General features: G+C 43.2%; 1 protein-coding gene across 1 annotated transcript in view; it reads right to left on the bottom strand.

The window, feature by feature from the left end:
• ADAM12 (ADAM metallopeptidase domain 12) overlaps nucleotides 1–22,373 on the bottom strand; it is a 326,306-nt gene extending 303,933 nt beyond the window's left edge. Inside the window, 1 exon segment of the mRNA XM_032490670.1 lies at nucleotides 21,661–22,373. Within this exon segment, the coding sequence (XP_032346561.1) occupies nucleotides 21,661–21,748 (88 nt within the window). The 5' untranslated portion in view covers nucleotides 21,749–22,373.
• Nucleotides 22,374–23,655: the final 1,282 nt, after the last annotated feature.

Raw genomic sequence — 23,655 nt, 5'->3', positions numbered from 1 at the left:
ATGTAAGAATTTGAAAAATCTGTAGGAGATTTAGGTTCCATCAAGATGCTGGGCCCAGGCAATATTAAAAGAGAGGTTTTATAGCTCCCCAAACAGGTAATTCTCAAGTTATTTTTACTATCCTCAAACACAGACATCCACACACACACAGATAGGTCAAAAGAAACTTTAGGATTGTGGCTGGTTGCTAGAATGGCCCTGATAATTCACTGCCCCTCCATCTGCACCCCAGGGAGCTCACAGCTTTGTCTGTTTCCCCATCCCCTGACTCTGGGTTTGACTACCTAACGCGATGGAACGTTAGCAGGTGCGACCCAAGCAGAGGCTTGACATCGGCTTTCACTTTAGGGCTTATTTGATCGTGTTCCTCCACCTTCCCATGAGAAGGGGCCTGGGCTGGCCTGCTGGGGGCGGAGGGAGAGACATGCGGAGCGGAGCCCAGTCACTCCCTGGACAGTGGACCCACAAACATACCGGCAAACCTTGCAGAGACCAGAACCGCTCAGCATCAACCCCTGACTTGCAGACTCATGAGCCAAAGAAATATTTTATTGTTTGAAGCCACTGAGTTTGGGCCAGTTTATGAAGCAGTAGATGTCAATACACAACTCATATACAACCGTTTTGCCTACTTACTAGAGATGTGAAAAATCTTACTTAGAACATTAGGAAGTTAAATTCAGCAGCACATTAAAAATATAATACACCTTGAAAGAATTTATGTCCCCAAAATGTATGGATATTTTGCTATTGGGAAATCCATCAATGACTAATTATAGCAATAAGCCAATGAGTATTTGTATCACTAGATCAAAAGATTAAAATTGGGGGGGAAGATGTGGTGGCTCATTAAGAGTCTAAAAGGCAGTTAATAAACTCAATATCTGATGCTGATTTAAAAAAGAATTCCCATTTGAAAACTAGAAATTGATTCTTCCTTAAAATAATGAACGTACATCTTAAATCTACAGTGAATGTCACACTCAATGGTGAAACACCAGGGGTCTTCACGTTAAAGACCAAAATATAAGGGGGATTCTTCCTGTTTGCACACATTTTTAAAACTGTTCTGTATGTTTGAGAGACTTAATAAAGCAGTAAGAAGGAATTCAGAGAAACAAGTGTTAGAAAAGAGAAATTATTTATAGGTGATTTGACTAGTTACCTAGGAAACCCAAAAAAATCAACTGAACATCTACTAAAACCAGTAAGATATTTTAATAAACACATCAGTCCCAAAATTTATATATAAAATCAACACAAGAAAATACCATTACTAAAATAAAATTGAAAATTGAATCCTATTTATAATGACAAGAAAAGAAAAATAACTAAGGAAAAAACCAAACACCTACAAATGCTTAGTAAGAAATGGATGATAATGCTGTTCATCCAAAATTTTGGCTCACAACAGAGTAGTGCCATAATATGTAAATAGCTCTTGACAAGTCAATAAGAGAAGGATGTGAACTGATGAGTCAAAAAAAGAAAATCATAAATAGCTGATAAACATGAAGGGGAAGTTCAACCGCATTATTAAGTATTTAAGGAGACTCTCTTTCCCCCAACTCCTCCAGCCACCCCATCCTTATTTCTGTGCACATGAGTTTCCATCTGAGTAGTACTCCCAGCCTCCCCCAACTCCCAGCTCCTCTGGGGAAAGAAAAGTGAATGTGTGATAGAAGTGACTGGGAGGAGAATCTAGGCTTTATGGCTCGGTTTCCTCTGGGTTCTCCCTCCCTTTCTGGATCTGTCTGCAGCACATCTATCCTGCTCGTCCCTCTGCCATACATTAAGGGGAGAAACCCCATGAGGCAAGATCTGGTACTGGCCAGCAGGACTGATGACTTTCAAATCTGGAATTGAAATAGCAGCAAACCCACTCGGCTACAGACTGAAAGCAAATTCTCCAACCAGGTTCCTAGTAATAACTGATAGTTTGATCTGTACCATTTAGCCTCGTGAGTAATCAATGAACTCTGGGTACAAGAGGGGAACAGTGGTGTTACTTATTAGACTTCCAAACCCTCAGCAATAAATTTAAACTGTGAATTTAAATATTTTAACCCAGAAAATTGGCAAAGAAAATGTGATGATAACTGACAACCATAATGCCACAGCTGGTGATGAAGAGGCTTCAGAAAAGCAGGCAGGAGGACCTTAAGCAAAGATGGCCTTCTGGAAGGCAAACCCTTAACACACAGCACACATTTTAGAAGGTGCTTACTCCTCGCTGGTCCATCTGCAGTTTGAATGCAACCTCGTTCCCATTTCTTGTGATTTCTTTCTAGATTCTAAAGTTTATATGGACAATAGGTGAGATGGAACAGAAAAAATACTAAGAGAATTGTATAAGGGATTTAGATCGACCAGATATGAGCACTATTAAGCGGCAATACTTAAGCTCAGTCCTAGCCTATGGCTAGGCAGATCAATAGAAATGAATGAACGTGAGGAAACTGAATCAAATACAAAGGAAAATTCAGTATATGATCGAATTTCCAATCAATTGAAGTAAAATAGTGGTCACATCTGAAGAGAAAATGGATCCCGATTCTCACTCTTCGTAGGAAAATAAATGCTTAGGTGACTGGTGATTTACTGTAAGAAGAAGAAAACTACCGGATGAAAACCCTGGGACCACACTAACTTCACAGAGCCTTTCTGGGTCCCACAGCAGGATGCGTGCTCCTTCCTGGGGCTCCTGTGATAGCGCAGGGGAGCCACCCCAGGGGGCAAGATCTGCTACCGTCCAGCAGGACACTGAGCTAAACATATACGTTCTAATCCCTGTAGCAGCCAGTCAAAAAGAATCATAATCAAATTAGGAAATGCAGCTGAAAATAATGGCACACCAAAACGACACCATCAAGAAGAAAACAGGCAACGAAGAAAAAGAGAAACATATTGGGCAAATATGAAAGAAATAGCAAGAGAATGAACCTAACTCCTCATATGAATAATTAGATTAGACGTAATTGGATTAACTATTCCATTTTAAAGGAAGAGACCCTCAGAATGGATAACAATGTAAGGCCAACTATTTACTATCTGTAGGAAATGCACTTCAAGCATAAATACACAGGTTGAAAGTACAAAGAAATAAATACATAAAAATGGAAAAAGACACTCCACGCACGCATATACATACACTGAGCGGAAGAGAGTGGAGGTGGCGATATTAGTATCAGTCAAAGTAGACAAAGGTAAGAATTACCACCAAGATAAAGAGGAAACTTCATAGTGATGAACGGGTCAATGCAGCAAACGGACGTAACAATTACGTGTATAAACCTAATAAGGGTTTCAAAATACATGAAGCAAACTGACAGAACTGAAAATAAATTGCCAACTCTGGTTAAAGGTGATATACGTTCCCTGTAGTTGACAGGAACGGCAAACAAATGTATCAGTAAGCACTGAGATCTGACAACACCATCCAGCCACTTTGTTATTTATAGACCACTGCCCCATCCAGCAGCTTCAGACACGTGTTCCGTCCAAATGCTCAGGAATGGGCAGCAATACAGACCACAAGCTGGAGCATAAAACAAGCCTCAACAGGTGTAAGGATCAAAATCATAAAAGATGTCTTCTCTGACTGCAAGAAAATGAAATGAAAAATTAAAAACAGAAAGATACACTTTGAAATCTTCAAAACAGTAAACATTAAGCAATGCACTTTTACATAAGCTATGGGTCAAAGAATTCAGTTGCAAGGGAAATGTGTAAATACTTTGAGCTGGATGATAATGAAAATGCCGCCTGTGAAAATCTGCGATGCGTAACTCAAGATGTGCTTTTACAGGATGGTTTATCTTTTCAAGTGTTAACACAGGAAAAGCAGAAAGATTATTTATGTCAATAACCTAAGCCCCCCCCCCATAAGAGAAGCAACTCAGACAAAGAAAAAGGAAAGAAATACTAAAGCACAGAAATCACTGAAATAGAAAACAAACGAAAAAGAAAATCCTTGAAACCGTAAGTGGGTTGTTGGAAAGCACTGATAAGGTTATTAGATTCCTGGCAAGATGAAAGACAGTGAGAGAAATCACAACTTATGAGTTTCAGGAGTTAAAAAGAGGACATCATTACAGGTAACATGGGCTTTAAAATGGTTAAAAAAAAAAAAAAAAACTAGGAAAACTGTTATGCCATAAATTGTTTACTCAGGTGACATGGACAGGTAGTTTGAAAGACACAAATCACCAAGACTGGCACAGAATGAGGACTGTCTTCACGGCCTTCTATCTGTTAAAGAAACTGAATTGATGACTAATTCTCTCCCCTGACGCACACACACAGACACACCCCTCTCCCGGCCCAGACAACTACACTGATGAATTCTACCAGACACTTAAGAGAGAAATAATAACATTTCTATGCTAACTCTTTCACAGAATACAGGAGGAAGGAGCGCCTCCCTGACTGTCATTATGAGGCCAGTATAACCCTGATGCCAAACCAGAAAAGAATGCAACAAAAAAAATTACAAAGCAGTATCTCTTATTTTCTTAGACAAAAATCTTTAATGAAATATTAGGAAATCAAGCACAGCGTTCGCTCGCTCTCTGTCTCTTCCTCTTTCTCTCTCTCCACACACATGCACCCACCCAGAGGAAATGAATAGGTGTGCTAATCTGTGGACCTAAATAGTCCACACTCCCAGGACTGTGCCTTATTTGTATTAAAACTCCTCAGCAACATGAATTTCACTCTTCCTTTGATAACCTACTTCCGTATTTTGTGAGCCAAGCTTAGTGTTTAAGCTACGTAGGCAAAGGACTGATGGTAAACCGCCAAGAGAAAAATGTATTATAAAAATAAAAATAAATAGGGCACAACCTTCAGAACTGTACTTCCACAATTACTGTTGAGTTCACCAACAAGGAATTCTGATGTTTTTCAGACATTTGTATATAGAGATGTTTCTCCCCAAACCACTGAAATCATCCAACGTGGACATAAATGAAAGGATAACCAAGGCCAATGTAAGGAAACAATATAAAACAAAGTAAAATTTGTGATTTGCAAATTAGCCTGATGAGAGGTTTTGTGGTTTGTTTTTTTGTTGCTTTTCCAGTTGCTGAAGTTGAGTTGGTTTGAGAAAGAGACATTTAATCCTCCAGTTGAATTTTGACTCATCTGGGTCAAAATCATTTCAAAAGTTTAAAACGGGGGAGGAGTGCAGCTGAAAAGGAAAAGAGTGAACGCACAGCACAGTTAGGTTTGTCTTCACCAGGTCATTAGGTACTAGTTAGAGGGAACTCAAACCCGAGCCAGCACAGAGCTACTCACACCGTGTGTTCCTCAGTGAGATCACGGGAACGAGCTAAAAGGTAGAGACTCTTTCAATTCTTATTAAATGATTAATTATTTTCTACCCAATAAAAGTAACGTTCGAAGAAGAGTTCCCTAGTATTCCCCAGAGATGTTTCTTTGGGGGTCACTCAGAAACTCACTGCCATTTCTCTACCAAATATTAGGACGCCTGGTCTTTTTGAAAAAGATTTCCCAAATATGCTCATTCGTTTACATGAGAAGTTGTACAAAAACAAAACATTTCGGTGAAGAATAGAGCTTTAGTGAACCACATTTGCTGAAAAGAAAGAGAAGCCAAGGAAGTGGGGCTGTTCGCTCATTGTGCCGATATTCACCGAGCAGCCGGGACGCGCTATGCACTGGGGACAGCAGAGAGAGAGATGGATATGTTCTCCGTCACCACGGAGCTTAAATTCTAACCAGGAAGACAGAGACTCTGATAGAGAAATGGCGCTCTGAGCGTGCTTGGCAAGGGGACCTCTCCTCCATCCTCCCCTGGAGTGGGCCGGCAAGGACCAAGAACGGGATACCTTGAAGCGGTGATGTCCAGGCCAAGTAGGAGTCAGGCCAAATGCTGGAGCTTAAGGCGGGGCAAGAACTGTGTGGCAGAGGCAAAGAATTCACTGCAGCACAAAAGGACATGCAACAGTTGAACAGATAAGGGGAAAAAGGCAGAAACACAGAACCACCTGACTAAAGGACACAGCTATTAATTCTGGTGCCTCTATAGAGTCGGCGGGTAACTCGGCAAACCAGAGCTCCTAGCTTTGACAGCTGATATTAACGACACTCACTGCGGTAGACAGACGGGTACGACGGTCCCCAACGACTCTGCCGCCTGGTGTTCACACCCTTGTGTGATCTCCTCCCGTAGCGAGGGGCTGGCCCGGGGACGTGCTTCTGCCCAGCGGAATAGGGCAATAGGTTACAAAGACTTGTGACCTTTTCCTTTCTGGCAGACGCTCTCTGTTGCCTTCCCAGCTGCACAGCTGGAGAGGGCACGTAAGGGCCCTGCGAGAAGCCTCCAGATGACGGTCAGTGGGGCGCTGAGACCCTCGGTCAGCAGCTCTTGGGGAACTGAATTCTGCCAATAACATGTGAGTGTGGAAGCAGATCGTTTCCCTGTCCAGCCTCCACAAGAGAGCCCAGACCTGGCTGACACCTGGATTACAGCCTGTGTCAAAAGCCAAAGCAAAGATCCTGCTAAGCTGTGCCCACGTCCCTGACCCACAAGACTGTGAAATCACAAATGCGTATCATTTTAAATCACTAAGCTGTGTAATTTGTTACACAACAATTGGTAGCAACACATTCATGAATGTGCGTTTATAATTTTAAAATTCTCTATAGCTGTCACAGATGAAAGTGACTAGGGTGAGTCCTGTGTTTCATTTGTGAGAATGGAATAGAGGACAGTGTAACGGAAAAATTATTTACAAAAAAATTTATATACAACTTTTCAAAAATATCTTTTTGTAAAAGGTGAAATAGAATTCCTCTACATGTGAGCCAATAACATACATGTTTACTGTGTAAACAAGGATATTCGCTGACTTAGCCTGGATTAGGTATCTAAAGGGTAATTACCTTGTCCTAAATGCTTTTGAGATGCTTGGTCACATTTGTGCTCCTCTGAATTACAAATATCTGTAACATTAAAAAAAAAAAAAAAAGGAACAGAGGACAGTATGCTTCATCATCAAACAGTAAGTTTCCCCGGCAGAGAAAACATATGTTAGCCAAGTCCACATGGTCCTTTAATGAAAAAACAAGGGTCAAAGATATTGGACCTTGAAAACGGGTCACTAGTCCTATCTTTCCTGTGACTCCCTAGAGGTCAGGACCCACCCGCAGGAGAAGTTCCTTGGATCCACGCAATGCAAATCTCAAGCACTGCTCTACTTAGTGCCTTCCCAGAAAGATGAGTTGCTTCCTCCTTAAACCCCGACACCCCCAAATCAGCACAAGCTGGGACAGCTGCGAGGGGTTCTGAGCCTGGACGGGCACTTGGAAGTCCTGGTTCTTCCCAAGGGAGCCCAGTGGTTTATCACGTAGACTCTGAAATCCTCCATCTAGTTTGGTCCTGGCTCAACCTCTTATCAGAAGCGGGGGCTAAAGCAAGGCACAAGTTTTCCATGCCTTGTCCCTGCTTCTGTAAAACGGAAATAAAACTGGCACACACCTCCCAGAGCTGTAGTGAGACTTGAAAGAGAGGGCACCTGCCGAGTCATCACTATCACTGCGATCAGCCTACGTTCTGCTTCTGCATTTCCTGTCTGTACAGTAATTCACGGGCAAAACCCCAGTGGTGCCGCCTGCTAGCTGCATGAACTTGTGCAAGTTTAACTTTCTAACCTCAGCTTTCCTCTCTGGAAAAGAGAGTGCGCGTGTATCCACCTCCCAGGTGAGTAGTGAGGATGGACAGAAAACATAGGTAAAGCTCTTGGAACAGTGCTGGCACACAGAAATCACAAAAGCCAAAACACCTTTATGGAATTCCTCAATTCTGCCCTCAAAGTCTGAGCAATTGCCATCGGGAAATGTGACTGTTACTCAGGGACGCAGGTAAAACTGTAACACTGGGGCCCTTGGCTTTTGTCTGATGATGTGCTGAACTAAGGTGGAGTGGACATTACTGAAAATTCATTTGCTTCTTTGCCACTCAGGGGCAATTGTGGCCGGAACCAATAGTTTAAGAAAAATTCAGGAGATAAACGATCTTGGCAGTGGGGAAAAAAATAACTTCCCACTTACTTATTATTTTTTTCTATAAATTGGGAAAATAACACCATTTAGTCTTAGTGGAACATTTCTGTCAGATTCCAGAATGTTCTACACTTGCATTGATTGGGACCACAAGGATGCAGGGCCTGTAACCATGCCGTAGTCACACACTCTAAGTGGTACCTCACACCAAAGTTAAGAGTGTACATCTATGCTTCCCCCATAAAACGTGGAAGATTCCCATTCGTCACAGTAATTCTTATTAACACCTACAGACAACCCTGATAAACATGTTAAATGTTATTTTCCTTGCAATCCTTACTCTTAGTCATCCTCCCAAACCCCTTTCTCAAGAAGCCAGCGGAAGCCAGGGGCTGGGAAAATGCACCTGGCCTGGGTCTCTGCCATCCTGTCCTCCTTCTCCAGCCCTAATGCCGTGCCCACAACACGTCCCATACCGGGGAGAGGGAGGAAACAATTACGCGTTTTGTTTTGCTGTAACAAAACGGTATTTGCAAGAGCTGACATTACGAAGACAATCTCAAACGATCCTTGTTAACAGAGGTGCCCCAGTCCAAGATCAGTAAGAGCAAAGAATGAGACTTAAGGTGGGAGGGAGAAAGGAGCAGAAATGTCCAGCTCTCCCAAACCTCTGTTGACCTTGGGGATTAACTTGTACGCCCATCAGGGCAGGACGGGAGGGTGACTCATGGATGTTGAGAAATCTGTGCCTCCCAACACAGGAGGGCAAATCGATGTCACCGAAGGAACAGGGGTCCCACGTGCCCCACAATCTACAGGGAAGACTTTATTTGTCTTATTGAACTATAGTTGATTTACAATGGTGCTTTAGTTTGGGGTGTACAGAATAATGATTCAATTATACATACATATGTATCTTCTCTTTCAGATTCTTTTCCATTATATGCTATCCAAGATAGTGACTATAGTTCCCGGTGCTGTACAGTGGGTCCTTGTTGTTTATCTGTTTTACATGTAGCAGTGTTATATGTTAATCCCAAACTCCTAATTTACCCCTCCCCCACATCTCTTTCCCTAAAGGGAAGACTTTAAATTATAAAACGCATTTTCCAACATTTCCCTCATTCGATGACCTCTGCAACCCAGTGAGACAGGCTATAACCTGATTCTTCTTGGACAAACAAGGAAACTGAAGTTCAGAACGATTTAGTAGGTTCCTCAAGGTCACACAGCTACAAAGAGGCCGAGCCAGAACTCAGAGTCAGGCCTTCTCATCCAGGTCTGGAACTCTGGCCATGGTCCCAGCCTCCTCTCAAAGTCATTACTACAGCATGAGAACACACAGCACTCATAGCCCACTAAATCCGCGTGAAAGTCACATCAGCGGGAACAAGTTAAAGACATCTCGCTATTTGATGTCATTTCTGCCCATAAGAGACGCAGAAGCTGCTCTTAGGGATTTTTTTTTTTTTTTTTTTTTTTTTTTTTTTTTTATGCTTCAGGCAGTTGTCTCGACTTGGCTGTTCAGACTAGACCCGAGCCAGTCCCTTCTGCCACCCTTTCCGGGATCTCTTTCTTACTGGGCCTCCGTAACCAACGACTTGGCCCTCAGCTGTGTTGAGTCAGAACGGGGGTTGAAAAGCACTTGAAGGGTGAGCAGAGACAAGAAAAAGAGACGGAAACATGTGTCAACTTGGAGAGGAAGTTTTAGGAGGACCATCTATTACAGCTGAATAACTTATGCTCCAAGGAGCACACTTTCCCCACGAAGCAACTGGAAGCAAAACTTAACGAACTGAGTAGACAAAATCGGACATGTCCAGATTTTAGCGGCAAACCAGGCATTCGATTTTTCTAGATAATTCAGTGGAGTCACTGATCTCTATGGGATCATATTATCCCTGCCAAGAGTTACAAAGATGAGTGTTTCAATCATCGGCTCTCCTCATTATACACTCCACTCTCTATATTGGAATTTTAAAGTATGGAACAAATTCAACATACGCTCCTGGAAGGCTCATATGAATGGAATTCTGTTGACACCTCTGCTGGCAGAGGAGCAGCTTCTGGGAGTGTGGGCCGGTCTCGTTTCCCAGCTGTTCTCATTTTGCCTCAGCCAGAGGGAGATGGGAACAGCTGATGGCTTCACCCCCAAAGCCCAGCTTGGCCCCATCACCAGCACGTCTCACCCCTGCAGCTGCCAAGGCAAAGACTAACATGCCAGCGGGAAAGCAGCTGACTCGCTTTTCTGACCCAGTTTGTGGAGTAGTAATAGAAGCCGAGAATCAGGGTACCAGGTGGGTTCGACGCCTTTCTGTGCATCTTTGGGATCCACTCCCTCTACATGCCAGGAGGGGAGCGTCTGTGTCTGTTTTTCTCACCATCACATCCTTAGCCCCTGGCACAAATCCAGGATTAAACGGATAGATACATTGACAGGCAAATATACTGACTTAGAGAATCAAAGAATCCACGCTGGAGACTTCCAGTCCTGAAAATGTGCAGAACTGAACTGATGCAGATAGAAAACCTTCCCACTACAAACACATAAAAATGTTAAATAAAATGTGACACTTTTATGGCACATACATAACTAAACTAGAAAGAAAGGAAAGGAAATTACCAGGATCCATAAATAAAAAGGGAATTCATAGCCAGTGCATTCAAACACTGCCAATGCCATGGAAATCCAGTAGACCCAGCAGATACCGGCCTTCAGTCTAGGAGCTGTAATTTTAATGACAGGAGGTATGACCTGGAGCACAAGAGATGCAAGAATGGAGATGAGATCCTTTCAGAAAGCCAAGATTCTGCAGGACTGTCCTTCCCAAGTTCAAGGGGCTAGAAATACTATACCAAATGTCCCAGAGAAACTGCAAAGTGGCTATGTTTATCCAGACGGCCTGTGACAGGCAGTCTCCCAAGAGAAATCAAAACTTCAAGCCTTTGCCAAGTGGGTGTGGAGACCAAATTTACAATAGCCATGTGGTGTAAAATTCCTAAGATGAGAAATGAACATACTCTGCTGAGTAAAACCCTTGAAACACCTGTCATAACTAAAACCCTGTTATCCTGGACCTTTCTCAATCCAGGGTGCACAGCACTCTCATGGAGGGCATAGTGGTGGAAGGGAAAAAGCTGAAAATGAGTTCACTATTCAAACCTGCAAGGCATTAGGAGAGTTAATTTATGATAATACAGGTTCAGTGCCCTAGGAGATAGAGTTAATAGAATAATCTAAAAGGGGTAATAACATATGAATCCAAACATTTTGAAGACTAGAAGAATACATAGAAACCATGATGCAAGATGGTAAAGGGACATTATTCTTAAAGATCTATTAGGTTTAAAAAAGAATGAAATAAAGCTTCTATAAATGAAACAGGCATTGGAAATTGCAAAGTAAGTCCACAGGCCATTTAAATAGGAATCCGGAACTAGACACAGTTCAGGAGAGAATTACGAAATGGAATTTAGATTTGGAGGCATCGCCCGGAATGTCAAGCAGGATGATAAAGGGATGAAGAGCAGTTAGAAACAGGACGGCTGAATGATAAGGTCCAACCACAGATTAAAAAGTTCCAAAGGAGATCACAGAGAAAATAAGGACAAGACAGTAATTGAGGCGATAATGACTGGGAACTTTCTGTAACTGGTTGGCCTCAAGGAGCACGGCAAGGCCAGACATACGTAAATTGAAAATGAATCCATGTCAACAAACATGGCAATTAAAGTACAGAACCACAAACAGAGAGCAACCTTAAAAGCAACCAGAGAAAAAGGGCACGTTTAGTGCACGGGAACAATCATTAAACTAAAGGACTCTCAACAATGACAGCAGAGGCCAGCACGCCTGTTAAAGGACAGTAACTCTCAGCCTAGAATTCTATGTACAGCTAAGCTAACAGGTAAGAAAAAGAGAAAACAAGCATTTTTCAGGCAGACGAATACAGAGGATTCACTATTTAAAGATCTTCAATGCAACACTACTTGGATAAGAGGCAAATTGAATCCGGGAGGCAGAAGAGGTTTGCAAGAAGCGATGATAAAAAAAAAGGGGGGGGGGCACTGATTACATTGGATAAATCAAAATAAGCTTGTTCTACTAAAAACAAAAGCAAAATCTACCACTACCTCCCGATGTTTTTTTTTTTTTTTTTTTGATGAGAGATGTGCTTCAGAATGGAAGAACTAAAATGCGAGGCAACAATAACAACAAATGGGAGGCGTGATGAAAGGCATGGAAGCATTCTCAGCCTGGTGGTGGCGTTTAGGAGGCCAGAGTCATTGGCTACATGTACACCTTATTAACCGGAAGTGCAATGTTAAAAATTTAGCAGTGCCGCTAAAATTGTGGGAATCGAATATAGAACCTCTAAATTTATAGAGCTGGGAAGAACATAGAGAACAAAATGGAAGAAGAGTTCAAAAACATCAAAGGTTATGATGCATGTGAAGGAGTGGAGTCAGTTAACAGGCAGCAATTACAAAGTTTTTAAATTTCGGCATACTTTGTTTATAATAGACACGTGAAATATAGTGACATGGAAAATTTGCAAGTAAAGAGATAAGAAAAGATATACAAGAAAAATACTAACCAAGAGAAAATATATCAATAGTAATATTTGCCTTAGACACACCTGAAGTTGTACACAGTTGAATGGACCCAACAAACTACCCTCAAAATGTATGCTGCAAAAACTGACAGAATTATAAGGAAAAATAAAAAATCCATGATTGTATTAGATTCTTATAACCTCTCAGAAAAATACTGAACAAGAAATATTAGTCATAATATAAACTATGACATCAGTTAACAAGCATAATCTAATTGACATATTTAGAAACATACATACACAATACTTAGAAGATATACATTATTTTTAAACACAAATGTAACTTTTACAACAATGAACCATGTATTAGCTCATAGAGAAAAGTTCAAATATATGAGAGTTAATAAGCCACAGATCACCTTCTCGGACACCAGTGCAACAAAATCAGGCATCAAGAACCAAGAGTTACTAACCTTACTCAAGCACTTGGAAAGTGAAAAACAAACACACTCACATACACACCAATCAAAACATGTGTCTAAAGAACTAAGCACTCAAAAAATCATAATGCATGTAGTAGACTATTTTGGCCTGGATGACGATAACACAAAACTAAAAGCAAACCTTGTGTGAAACAATGAAAGCAGTAACTGGAGGAAAATCTTCAACTTTTGTGATATAACAGAAGGACGATTGAAAATGAAAGAGAATGCATAAGAACTATAAAGGAAAAAACAAAAATTACCATCATTTTTCAGGTGATAATTCTCAGAATTTCTATGAAGTTGGCTCACAAACGATTAGAACTAATAAAAATCGAGCGTGGTTGCCGAATTCAAAATAAAAGTACAAAAATCATCCATTTATACTGAAAAAGGAAACATCGATTAGGACTTTTTAAAAAGATACAATTCCACAGATAAAACAAGGATACTCACGAGCTGGTACTTGTTGAAGCTGAGTTATAGACACATGGGTGTTCATTATGTGAGTCTGTCTACTTTTGCATATGTATAAAATTAGCGACATTAATATTTTTTAATTAAAAAAAAGCCATTCCATTCAGAATAACAACAAATTTAGTAGGTACTTAGAGCAACTTGAAATGTATCTTGATAAGATGTGCAAGAACTTCAGAGAGAAAAAATATTTAACGTATTGAATAATACTAAATATATACATAAATGACCATATTTATGGCAGGAAGCTTTGATGTCATGAGAATGTCAAGTCTCCCAAAATACACAAACAGTTCATGCAGCCTAATACGAAAAAAGGTAACCAACCCAATTAAAAACTGGGCAGAAGACCTAAATAGACATTTCTCCAAAGAAGACATCCAGATGGCCAACAGGCACATGAAAAGACACTCAATATTGCAAATTATTAGAGAAATGCAAATCAAAACTACAATGAGGTATCACCTCACACCAGTCAGAATGTCCATCATTAAAAAGTCTATAATAATAAATGCTGGAGAGGGTGTAGAGAAAGGGAACCCTCCTACACTGCTGGTGGGAATGTAAATGTGTGCAGCCACTATGGAGAACACTGTGGAAGCTCATTAAAATACTAAGAATAGAGTTACCATATGATCCAGCAATCCCACTTCTGAGCATAAATCCAGAGAAAACTCTAATTCAAAAAGATACAGTGTACCCCAATGTTCACTAGGAAGCACTGTATACAATAGCCAAGACATGGAAGCAAACTCAATGTCCATCAACAAATAACTAGATAAAGAAGATGTGGCATGCATGCACACACACACACACACACACACACACACACAATGGAATATTAACTCAGCCATAAAAAAGAATAATAATGCCATCTACAATGTGGATAGAACTGGAGATCGTCATTCTAAGTGAAGTAAACCAGAAAGAGAATGACAAATGTCATAAAATATCACTTATATGTGGAATCTAAATACAATGATACAAATGAATTTATTTACAAAACAGAAATAGATTCACAGACACAGCAAACAAACCTATGGTTACCAAAGGGTAAGTGGGGTGGGAGGGAGGGATAAATTAGGAGACTGGGCTTAACATATACACACTACTATATATAAAATCGATAAACAACAAGGACCTACTGTACAGCACAGGGAACTATATTCAGTATCTTGTAATAACCTATAATGGAAAAGAATCTGAAAAAGAATAAAACTGAATCACTTTGCTGTACATCTGAAATTAACGCAACATTGTAAATTAACTATACTTCAATAAAAATGGTTTAAATATGGGGAAACCATTGGTAATGGTAAAAATGGTTAAATTAAAAATGGTTTAAAAAATAAAAATAAAAACTACTTAATAAAAGATAAATATAACACAGACTCTAAGTCCTGAGGCAGGCTCCCAAGAACAGTACCGAAAACCCCCAGGATTTAAGAAAGCAAAACCAGGTTCTCAGATGACATTCAGACTCATGAGAAACGCTTCAATCCTATCCTGGCTTTAATCACAAATATAGCAAAACACAAAACAAGGAGTCTTTCCATCAAACTGAAGGCCAGTGTACCCCACGCCCTGCCAAGGGAAGACGAGTCAGTGTGTATCAACAGTTCTAAGAACGGATCATCCAAAGGGATTGGGGAGGCCAGCGCTTCCAGGAGCAGGTCAACAGATGGAAGGTCCGGAGTGAGTCCAAGGAGGCTGCCCAATTTTTTAAGCAGCTGCCTAGCAAGTGAGCTCTTAATGTCACCTTGGGATGACATCAAAGTTTAAAGGATACAAAATATCAATATGATACTGAATTATCTGCTTCTCCATCTCATAAATCAGATGCAGGCGAGGTACACTGGACATTAAGTAAGGCACCAGGAAGCAGGGTGCAGAGTGAGCTGGAGGATTGCAGTGGGAGCCTGCAGTTTGCATGATACTCCAGGCCCTCATTTCTATAGGCAAATAAAGTTTATTCGAACTGTATTACCGTATTGTTTAAAAGAAACTAAATTACAATCTCATTGCTATAGATGTTGTAATTACTTCAGAAATAGAGTATATAGATCACAAAATGTGAACCACAGCTAGGCAAAGACCTGGTCTCCATCACGACACAGCCTAGAGATGGCCGGCATCTGCTGCTTAGCAGACACTCAACAGTCTGAAGCCGCGGTTTCTTCCTCTGTAGCCTGAGGTCAATACCAGGGCCAACTGCAAGCTTCTCCCACGAGGACCGAGTGAGACAGCGCATGCAAAAATCCTGCCACAGCTCCTGGCACCAACACACTCAACAAATGCCGTTTTAAGTAACTGTGTGCTGGTATGAAAACTTTAGGTTTAATAAAATACTAAACAAACACATATAAAGAAGCAGCTACTACAAATGCAGAGAAACTATTTCCCAAAACACTCAGTATAGATTATATCAAGTTCACGCTCTCAGACCCGGAGAGCTGATAATTAAAGAACAGTACACACTACAGAGCTGTTCCAAACAGCTCTCCGTGGGCACACGGCCAGGGAGCTATAGGGCTAGCTGTTCCGAACAGAAGCAACATCTGAAGATGTTTCTCACACCTGTCTTTATAAATCAGAGATACTGCAGGAACCATTTAGCTTAGAAAGGCTTCTGGAACATACTCTGATACAAAAACAACAACAACAAAAAATTCTTTTTTTTTTTTTTTTTTTTTGCAACTGTAATGAGTTCATTACAGCATCTTCTACACCAGGAAAAAATATGTTAGCTTCTCTAGATGATGTAGTTGGATTCCTTAAAAAAAAAAAAAATCCTTTACAGTTTCCACAGCTGCAACATCTATCTCATTAGGTATAAGCTGATTTTGAGTATTTATAGATTTTTTAAAGAAAGTTTTGAAACATTTAAAAATGGATGTAATTTTTGTTTCCATAAGGAAGAAATAGAAATGGCCAAATGACAAGTGAAAGAAAGAAAACACGTCTGTATGTGGAGTGTGGTCATAAAAGCGTGGGGCGACTTTTAAAGGCACATGGCAGACCCGTAGGTCGGCACTCCCTCCTGAAACCCTACAGTACAAATAATAATCACAATAATAATAAAAAAATAGGAGAAAAAAATAACAACAGGTAAGAGAAAGCAACAAAGCTTTGGAAGATGAAAGATGAGTGGTTACCTTCTTAACAGAGGAAAGAGAGCTGGAACCCTGTCGCCTAGAGAGGAGGGAATCCATCAAAAAGTGAGATGCAAGAGGAGAAGCTTGGCAAGGCTCGGGAATGGGAGGCACTAGGCACCTCTGACAGTCAGTACAGCCTGGGCTGAAGGACCATCCAAGGAACAGTTAGAGCTATAGGAAGGTTGCAAAGCCAGCACAGGTGGGTGACCGTCCCTTCCACTTCATCAGAGAGGAGCTATATGTTCTGGAGACACTGAAACAGAGAAGTTCTGTATGCAGGCCCTCCAGGCAGAGCTGAGAATGAGGAAGTGCTAGCAAAGGGCCAAACTGACAGCAAAAGGATTTTTAAAAAGAAAAATAAACAAAGCATTTTCATAGGTGAGACATCCACCTTAACCCTGTTCCCTACTCAATTCACAAACCCCATAGTGAGGCTTAACTCCTCAGCAGGAGGTGGCGAGATTCTTCTTTGGGGAAACTGACCACCCCAAGAAAAAAGACACTCAGTGATGTATGGAGGTTCCCCCTAGCAACGTGAAGGCCAACCAAGTACTAAAGCCATCCTTGAAGCAGACAGAAGTTTCAACCAGCAAATGCCTTGTGATTAAATACAGACAGACAGCCAAAATACAGACATTTGAAGAAAGTCAGAGACTACAACAAATGGGGGTGGGGGCAGGGTCTGAGAACTAACAATGAGAATAAAGTGAGTGAAACAATGTTTAAAAAATAAAATTAATACATGCCAAGAGTTCAGAGAAATCTTGTATCCATTATTTTAAAAGAATAGAATCTTATGGGGGAAAGGAACATTCATAGAATAAGAAACATTTCTTGGAAATTAAATATATAGTAGCAGAAATAAACAACTTGAGTGGCAGGGTTGGAAAATGAAATTAAACCAACTCACCCAGAAAGCAGAACAAAATAAAAGAGACGAACAATAGTGAAGACAATTAGGGGATGTTTTCAGAAAGTGGGGACATTCAGCTAATCGCAGTTTCAGAAAAAGTGTGAGAAAAACAGTGAGGAAGAAATCATTGAAGAAATGATAAAAGAAAGTACACTGGAACTTTACAGTGTGAGTTTTCAAACAGAAAGGGTCCATGGAGTTGCCAGCAGGACTACTGATAAGAATTTAGCTAAGGCTTGTCATCACAAAATGGGGAAATACTGAGGATTAAGAGACGATGATAAAGCTTTGAGAAAGAAAACAAGGCTACATTTAAAGGATTTACAGTCACTATGCCAGCAACTTCCCAAGCAGCAATGGGCATAGAGACAATGAAGAAATGCCTCATTAAATGCTGAGGAAATATGATTTCCACCTTGAAATTTTATTCCTAAAAAACCTAGCAATCAAAGATGATATATACTACCACTTTGAATATATATATATATCAAAGGTGGCATATATTATATTGCTGGTTTGCATATATATATATATGCATGCAAGATATGGCAGACACATGTTCCAACCTTCTTTCTTACTCATAGAACTCTGTTTTGTTTGAAACACCAATGTGTACAATGAAAAATATTCACTTGTCTATCTTCCCGTGCAATGAGCAGTGGCCCTGTGTCACAGTCTAGCCAGGAGAAAGTCTGCTACAGAATTTTCTGGAAATTCTTAATTTCCCAATGAAATAGATGGGGCTGACTCTGCCTTTTGCCTCTTCTGCCTTATCACTGCCTAGAATGCAGATATAATGCCAAGATGTGCAGCAGCCATCATGAGACCATGAGTCAGTAGGCATAAATGCAAAAGTCAACATGTAATTATGGCAGAAACAAGCAAAAGTAAGAGTCAACATGTAATTATGGCAGAAACAAGCAAAAGTAAGAGCTGGGGGTCCCTGATAGTATCAATGACCCAATATACCAGCTGCTACACTGCTTACTTCACAAATGCTTGTTAGGAAGAGGTTAAAAAAAACCTGCTGTAGTCAGGTTTTCTGTTATCTGCTATGGAAAGTATTTAAACATTCCTTACAAGTTATCAAAGTTTTATCTCCCACATGCCCTTCTCAGGAAGTTACTAAAACATGTGCCCCACAAAAATAAGAAATAAACTGAAAAACAGAAAGTTACGGTGTTCAGAAAACAGGTGGCCCAACACAGGAAGGATGTTTCTAGCATCTTGGTAATATGGTAATCCTGAGACAACAGCTCAAATGCCTGCGTAAAAGTAAGCAGTTTATACTAGAACAAAAAGAAAAGGGTTCCAAGAGAGAAAGCAAGAAAAATAATGGATAGATTACCCAATGTGTTTGATCATGTCGAAAGGAGTTTACTAACTGTCCCAGAGAGTTTGGAGGTAAAGTAGAGATTGGTACACAGGAGACAAAGCAAAACAGTAAAAAACAAAAACAAAGCAGATATTAACTCTAGGAAAAACAAAAAGTTGAAAGAGGGATGAAATGGAATTATAGAACATCCTATGGCTCAGTCATAAATAATAGTTGCTTCAAGGTGCAAACACTAAAAATTGGGTTTTTTAAAATAATTATGACAATATTACATTGGAAAGCAGGAAAGAAGAGAAGCTCATGTGGCTGGAGTAGAGTGAGCGGGGGAAGAATAAGGGAGATAACAGAGGAAAACAGGCATTAGGTTATCCAGAGGTTTGGATTTTTCTTAAGACCCATAGAAAGCCACTGGAGAGTTTTAAACAGGAAACCAGCATGATCCAACTCATGATTGAAATTGATGACCTTGGCTGTGGTGCTAGGAAGAGTACATTGTGCAGGGACAAGCGGGGAAGCCAGCGGACGAGTTAGGAGGCTACTGCCCTGGGAATAAGAGGCTTCTGCAGAAGAGATAAAAAGAAGGAGGAAAAAGAGGCCTAGGTTGAAGAAGGCACACTTTGAAAATGGGGGGACGTGGGGAGATGGGAACACATTTTGGAGGTCGGTGGCTTAGGGAGGGGAAGGGGAGACTCAGGGATGATTTTTCTAAGTGTTTGAATGAGGCATCTGGGGACAGAATGGATTCAGGAACAGAGGGTTTGGGAGGTCAGGTTCTGTTCTGGATCTGCCAGGGCTGAGAAGCTACGGGAGGGTACCAAGGAGGCAACTGCTCTGGGACTCACTGTAACACACAGAGATAAACCCCCAAATATGCTTTGCCTTCAACAAGTAGTAATCCCTCCCTTTCTCTTGCCAACACAAAGAAATGTTTCATTATATGTTTGGATTTTTAAGCAACCTCAGTGCTATGATTTGGTGCACTGATGGATTTAAGACTTGATACTGAGAATCCAAGGATAAACAAGCAGTGAATCCTGGGATATGGCAGCATGTAACCCACTCTAAATGTATAGGCCTAACCGGTTTTCTATTTTGAGTCACATCTATCCTAAGGAAAAACCCTCTCTACCAAAGCTGCAGTCATAAACTAATAAAAGCCCTTCCTCTATGAAATAATTTCTCATTATTAGCTTGATTCTGTAAACATTTTCCTCTAAAAAATTACTGTCCATGCTCAGTGGACTTCTGTTTATGTGTGCAGACCATGTGCCAAGCGAAAGATCACCTCGGGCACACTTTGAGATTCTGTTTCAGTTTTTAAAAAGTTCTTTCTCAATAAATATTCAAAAGGACCAATTTGTACAAAAGTCTTTCAAAATACTTTTGACTACTATTATTTTCACTTGCAGGTCATAGAGTTACTTAGCTAAACAGCAGTATTCTTTCTTGTTTTTTTTCACTGTTTCCTCCTTGCTTTGAGCAATCCTTTTATTTAATCATTCATTGCCAAGTTGGTCTTCATTGCCGCGTGGATTTTCACGGGGTAGGTGGGGGTGGCCACATTACAGCAGATGCGGTGGGGATGAAGGAGGGCAGTGGCAATTGCAAATAAAACATACCATAAGGTGGTAATGGTTCGTGATTGAGGCCAGTTGTTGAAAAGTAAATGCCTGTTAAATAGAATCATAGAAATTTAGAACTGGAAGCCAAGGCAAGACTTTCATTGATAGGCCGACAGCGCCTCTAGCGGCAGAAAGACGGCGGCGGCGGCGGCGGCGGCGGCGGCGGCTGCGGCGACCGGAGGAAACTCCGGATTTTTTACAAAGGCACCTGCTGTTTGAGTTCTCATTATGCAAAAACGAAGGAGCCACGGGTGCCCGATTTTAAGAGGATGCAACGTGGGGAAATCTAGATCTCTAAAACTGCTGTAATAGCCACACTTCAGTTTAACTTCGGAATGAGCCGTCACTTTACACAAGCGAGATTATTTAGCCGAGAAAATGACTGACAGAGTGGCGGGAGACAGAAAAATTCTGCTCAGGTTTGGCCTCCACGGACAACTGGGGAGCGATCCAAAGAAAACGAGAAAAGTAGGCGAAAGAGTCAATTTTAAAAATGGAGAGCGCTGTGCGACGCAGCAGACACACCTGCGGAGAAGGGGCTGGCTCACCTGCGTGGTTCCTGTGCGTCCCCCAAGTGTATCCGCGGGGGAGGCAGGGGTGGAAAGGAAACCTCGTGAAGGGTTGACCCGGGGCCTGGGGTGAGGGGATTCACTAAGGGACTGGGTGAGATGACCCGACGCGCATCATCCCGGGCGACACGTGTAACTGTCAAGGCAGAGAGACACCGTCGCAAATGATCCCCGAGAGGGGAGGACAGCGGGAGAAGCCCCAAGTCTGTGCCACTCGGACTAAGCGCAGGCGGCTTCCAGGCCCCGAGCCAAGTGTTCCCTCCTCCCCCCGGGAATTGGCACCTGGTGGGGGCCGGAGGGAGAGGGGGGTCCTCTCTTGAGCTGGGAGCCCGAGGCCCCCGGGCTCGGTGGCAGCGCCCCCGCGCGCCGCCTGGCGGGGCAATCCTGCCACTCGGTGTCCCCCGGGTGCGGCGCGAGGTGCCCCCGGAGGGCGAGTCCCCAGCCGGAGGATGCCCCTGAGCGGCAGGCGGGAGGGGAGAGCCAGGGACCGGCAAAGGAGCCGCCTGGGCTCTGGAGACTTACCTCGGGCCGTGCGTGGCGCGAGCAGAGCCCCGGCCAGGGCGAGCAGGAGGGCGCGGGCGGGGGGCGCGGGCGGCGGGCGCGCTGCCATCGTCGCCGGCCTTCAGTGCAGCAGCTCTCGGGGCCGGGCGGCGAGCGCTGCACCATCCCACGCGGGCGCCGGGCGGGGGCCGGGCGGCGCGACCCGAGGGATTTCCTGCTGCAGGGAGTCAACTGCGAGCCCCTCGCGCAGTGCCCGGCCGCTGAAGAGCTAGTTTAGGCTTTCATTTTTTTAAAAGAAAGTTTTCCCCGGCGTGTGTGTGTATGTGTGTGTGCGTGCGTGCGCGCGCGCGCGCCGTTCTGGCACGAGCCGGCCTTGACCGTTGCAATAAATGAGCAAACTGTCCGAGTTGGCCCGGGGACGAGGAAGATCGTTAGTGAGAGAAGGCAGGCCTGTGAAATGGATCCACGGCCAACAGTCACCGGTCTCATTACCACGGAACAAATTATCGTCTCCCCCGCACCCCCGCCTGCCGGCGGCGTCCCGCGGGTCCTAGAGACCGCTCAGGGTCCCCTGCCAGGGTCCCGCCCAGAGCCGGCGCTCGCCCACCCCCGGGGCGGCTCGGGGCCGGGCGCCTCCTGGGCCGCGCGCCCCGGCGGCACAGACGTGGCGCGGTGGCGGCGCGGGCGCCCGGAGCGCACACATCCCCGCCCCGGGATGATGTGGCCGCGGGGCCCCGGGCGCCCGGCTGCCAAGAGCACACGCGGCTGCACGGTCCAGCTTTCCAGTCTGAGGCTGGAAACGATGACTCGGCTGCTCGCTCCCGGCTCGCCGGGAACCCGCGGAACGCGGGTAGCAGGTTTGAAAGGCTGTCCACCACCCGGACGCGCTTCCCTAAGCCCCTGAACGGGTATCTCGGTGCCAGAGAATGAGCTTGGACTCGCTGGCACGCGACGTCCGGGCATTCTGCTTTTGACTCATTGCTTTAGGTTTTACGTTAGTAGATCGGCTTTAGGTTTTACGTTAGTAGAAGAGTTTCTCTCTTCCATGGCATGGACCCGAAACGGGGTGCACGGCGATGTTTCCCAAACTTTTCTGATCATGAGAAACATCTGGGTGTGTCTGTTAAAAATACAGATTCCTAGGCTCCCTCCCACGCCTTTAAATGAGCCTCTCCAGGCCGCGGAGCCCAGGGAGCACCGAGTGTTTGGGAAGTATCAGTGAAGTGGATGGAGGGCGTCGCCTACGAATCCGAGTTCTTGGTGGTCTCTCCCTCTTCTGCCCCACAGCCTCGCAGAGACACAGTATCAGTTCTTATAACAGAACTTGCCCTCTCCGAGACCATCGGTAGCAGCAAGGAAGGGGTCACACAGACTACAGGAGCTGGACAGATCAAGGATGGCTTTGCGCCCCACCTTGTGGAACCACTGTGATCCCCACCCTTGGCCACCTATTAGAACGCTAAGGGCTAACCAGAAAATAACACCCCCACCCAGATTAACTCAGAATCTCCACCCATGGATGGAGCCTGAATCGTTTCCAAAGCCCCAGGTGACCCTACTGTGCCGCAGGGAGGGAGAGTGCCCTGCAGAACTCTGTCCTGTGACCTCCCACGAATTTGAGACCCAAGCCCCCGTCCAAGAGGCATTCAGCCAGCATCTGAGGACACTCCCTCTCAAGCCATCTCTTTTTACTGGAAAGTAGCTTTTCTCCTTTCTCCCCCTTACTCCCAGGTTTCTGCAGTGTTCCCGAGAACCAGGTCAACCTTTCTCAACAAAGTGCAGGCCTTTTTTAAAAAAAACCAAAAGCCAGAGGCACTGGCCCCAGGGCCCCCTTCTCAGCGCCAGGACATCTCAGAGCTCCACTGGGAGCCAGGCCTGGGTCCAAGTCCCAGTTTGAATCCAGCCCTACTACGCACCCCTCTGCCTGTCCTTTGTTCATTCATTCACTCAATCAGCAATTAGCAACACTACATTGGAGACTTGGGAAACCAAACTAATGAGAAATGCCTCTTGCCT

Source organism: Camelus ferus, chromosome 11 (assembly GCF_009834535.1).
Source record: "Camelus ferus isolate YT-003-E chromosome 11, BCGSAC_Cfer_1.0, whole genome shotgun sequence".
NCBI classification, from domain to species: domain Eukaryota; kingdom Metazoa; phylum Chordata; class Mammalia; order Artiodactyla; family Camelidae; genus Camelus; species Camelus ferus.
The sequence above is the reverse complement of the archived record's forward strand: the minus strand, read 5'-3'. Positions and strand labels throughout refer to the sequence as shown.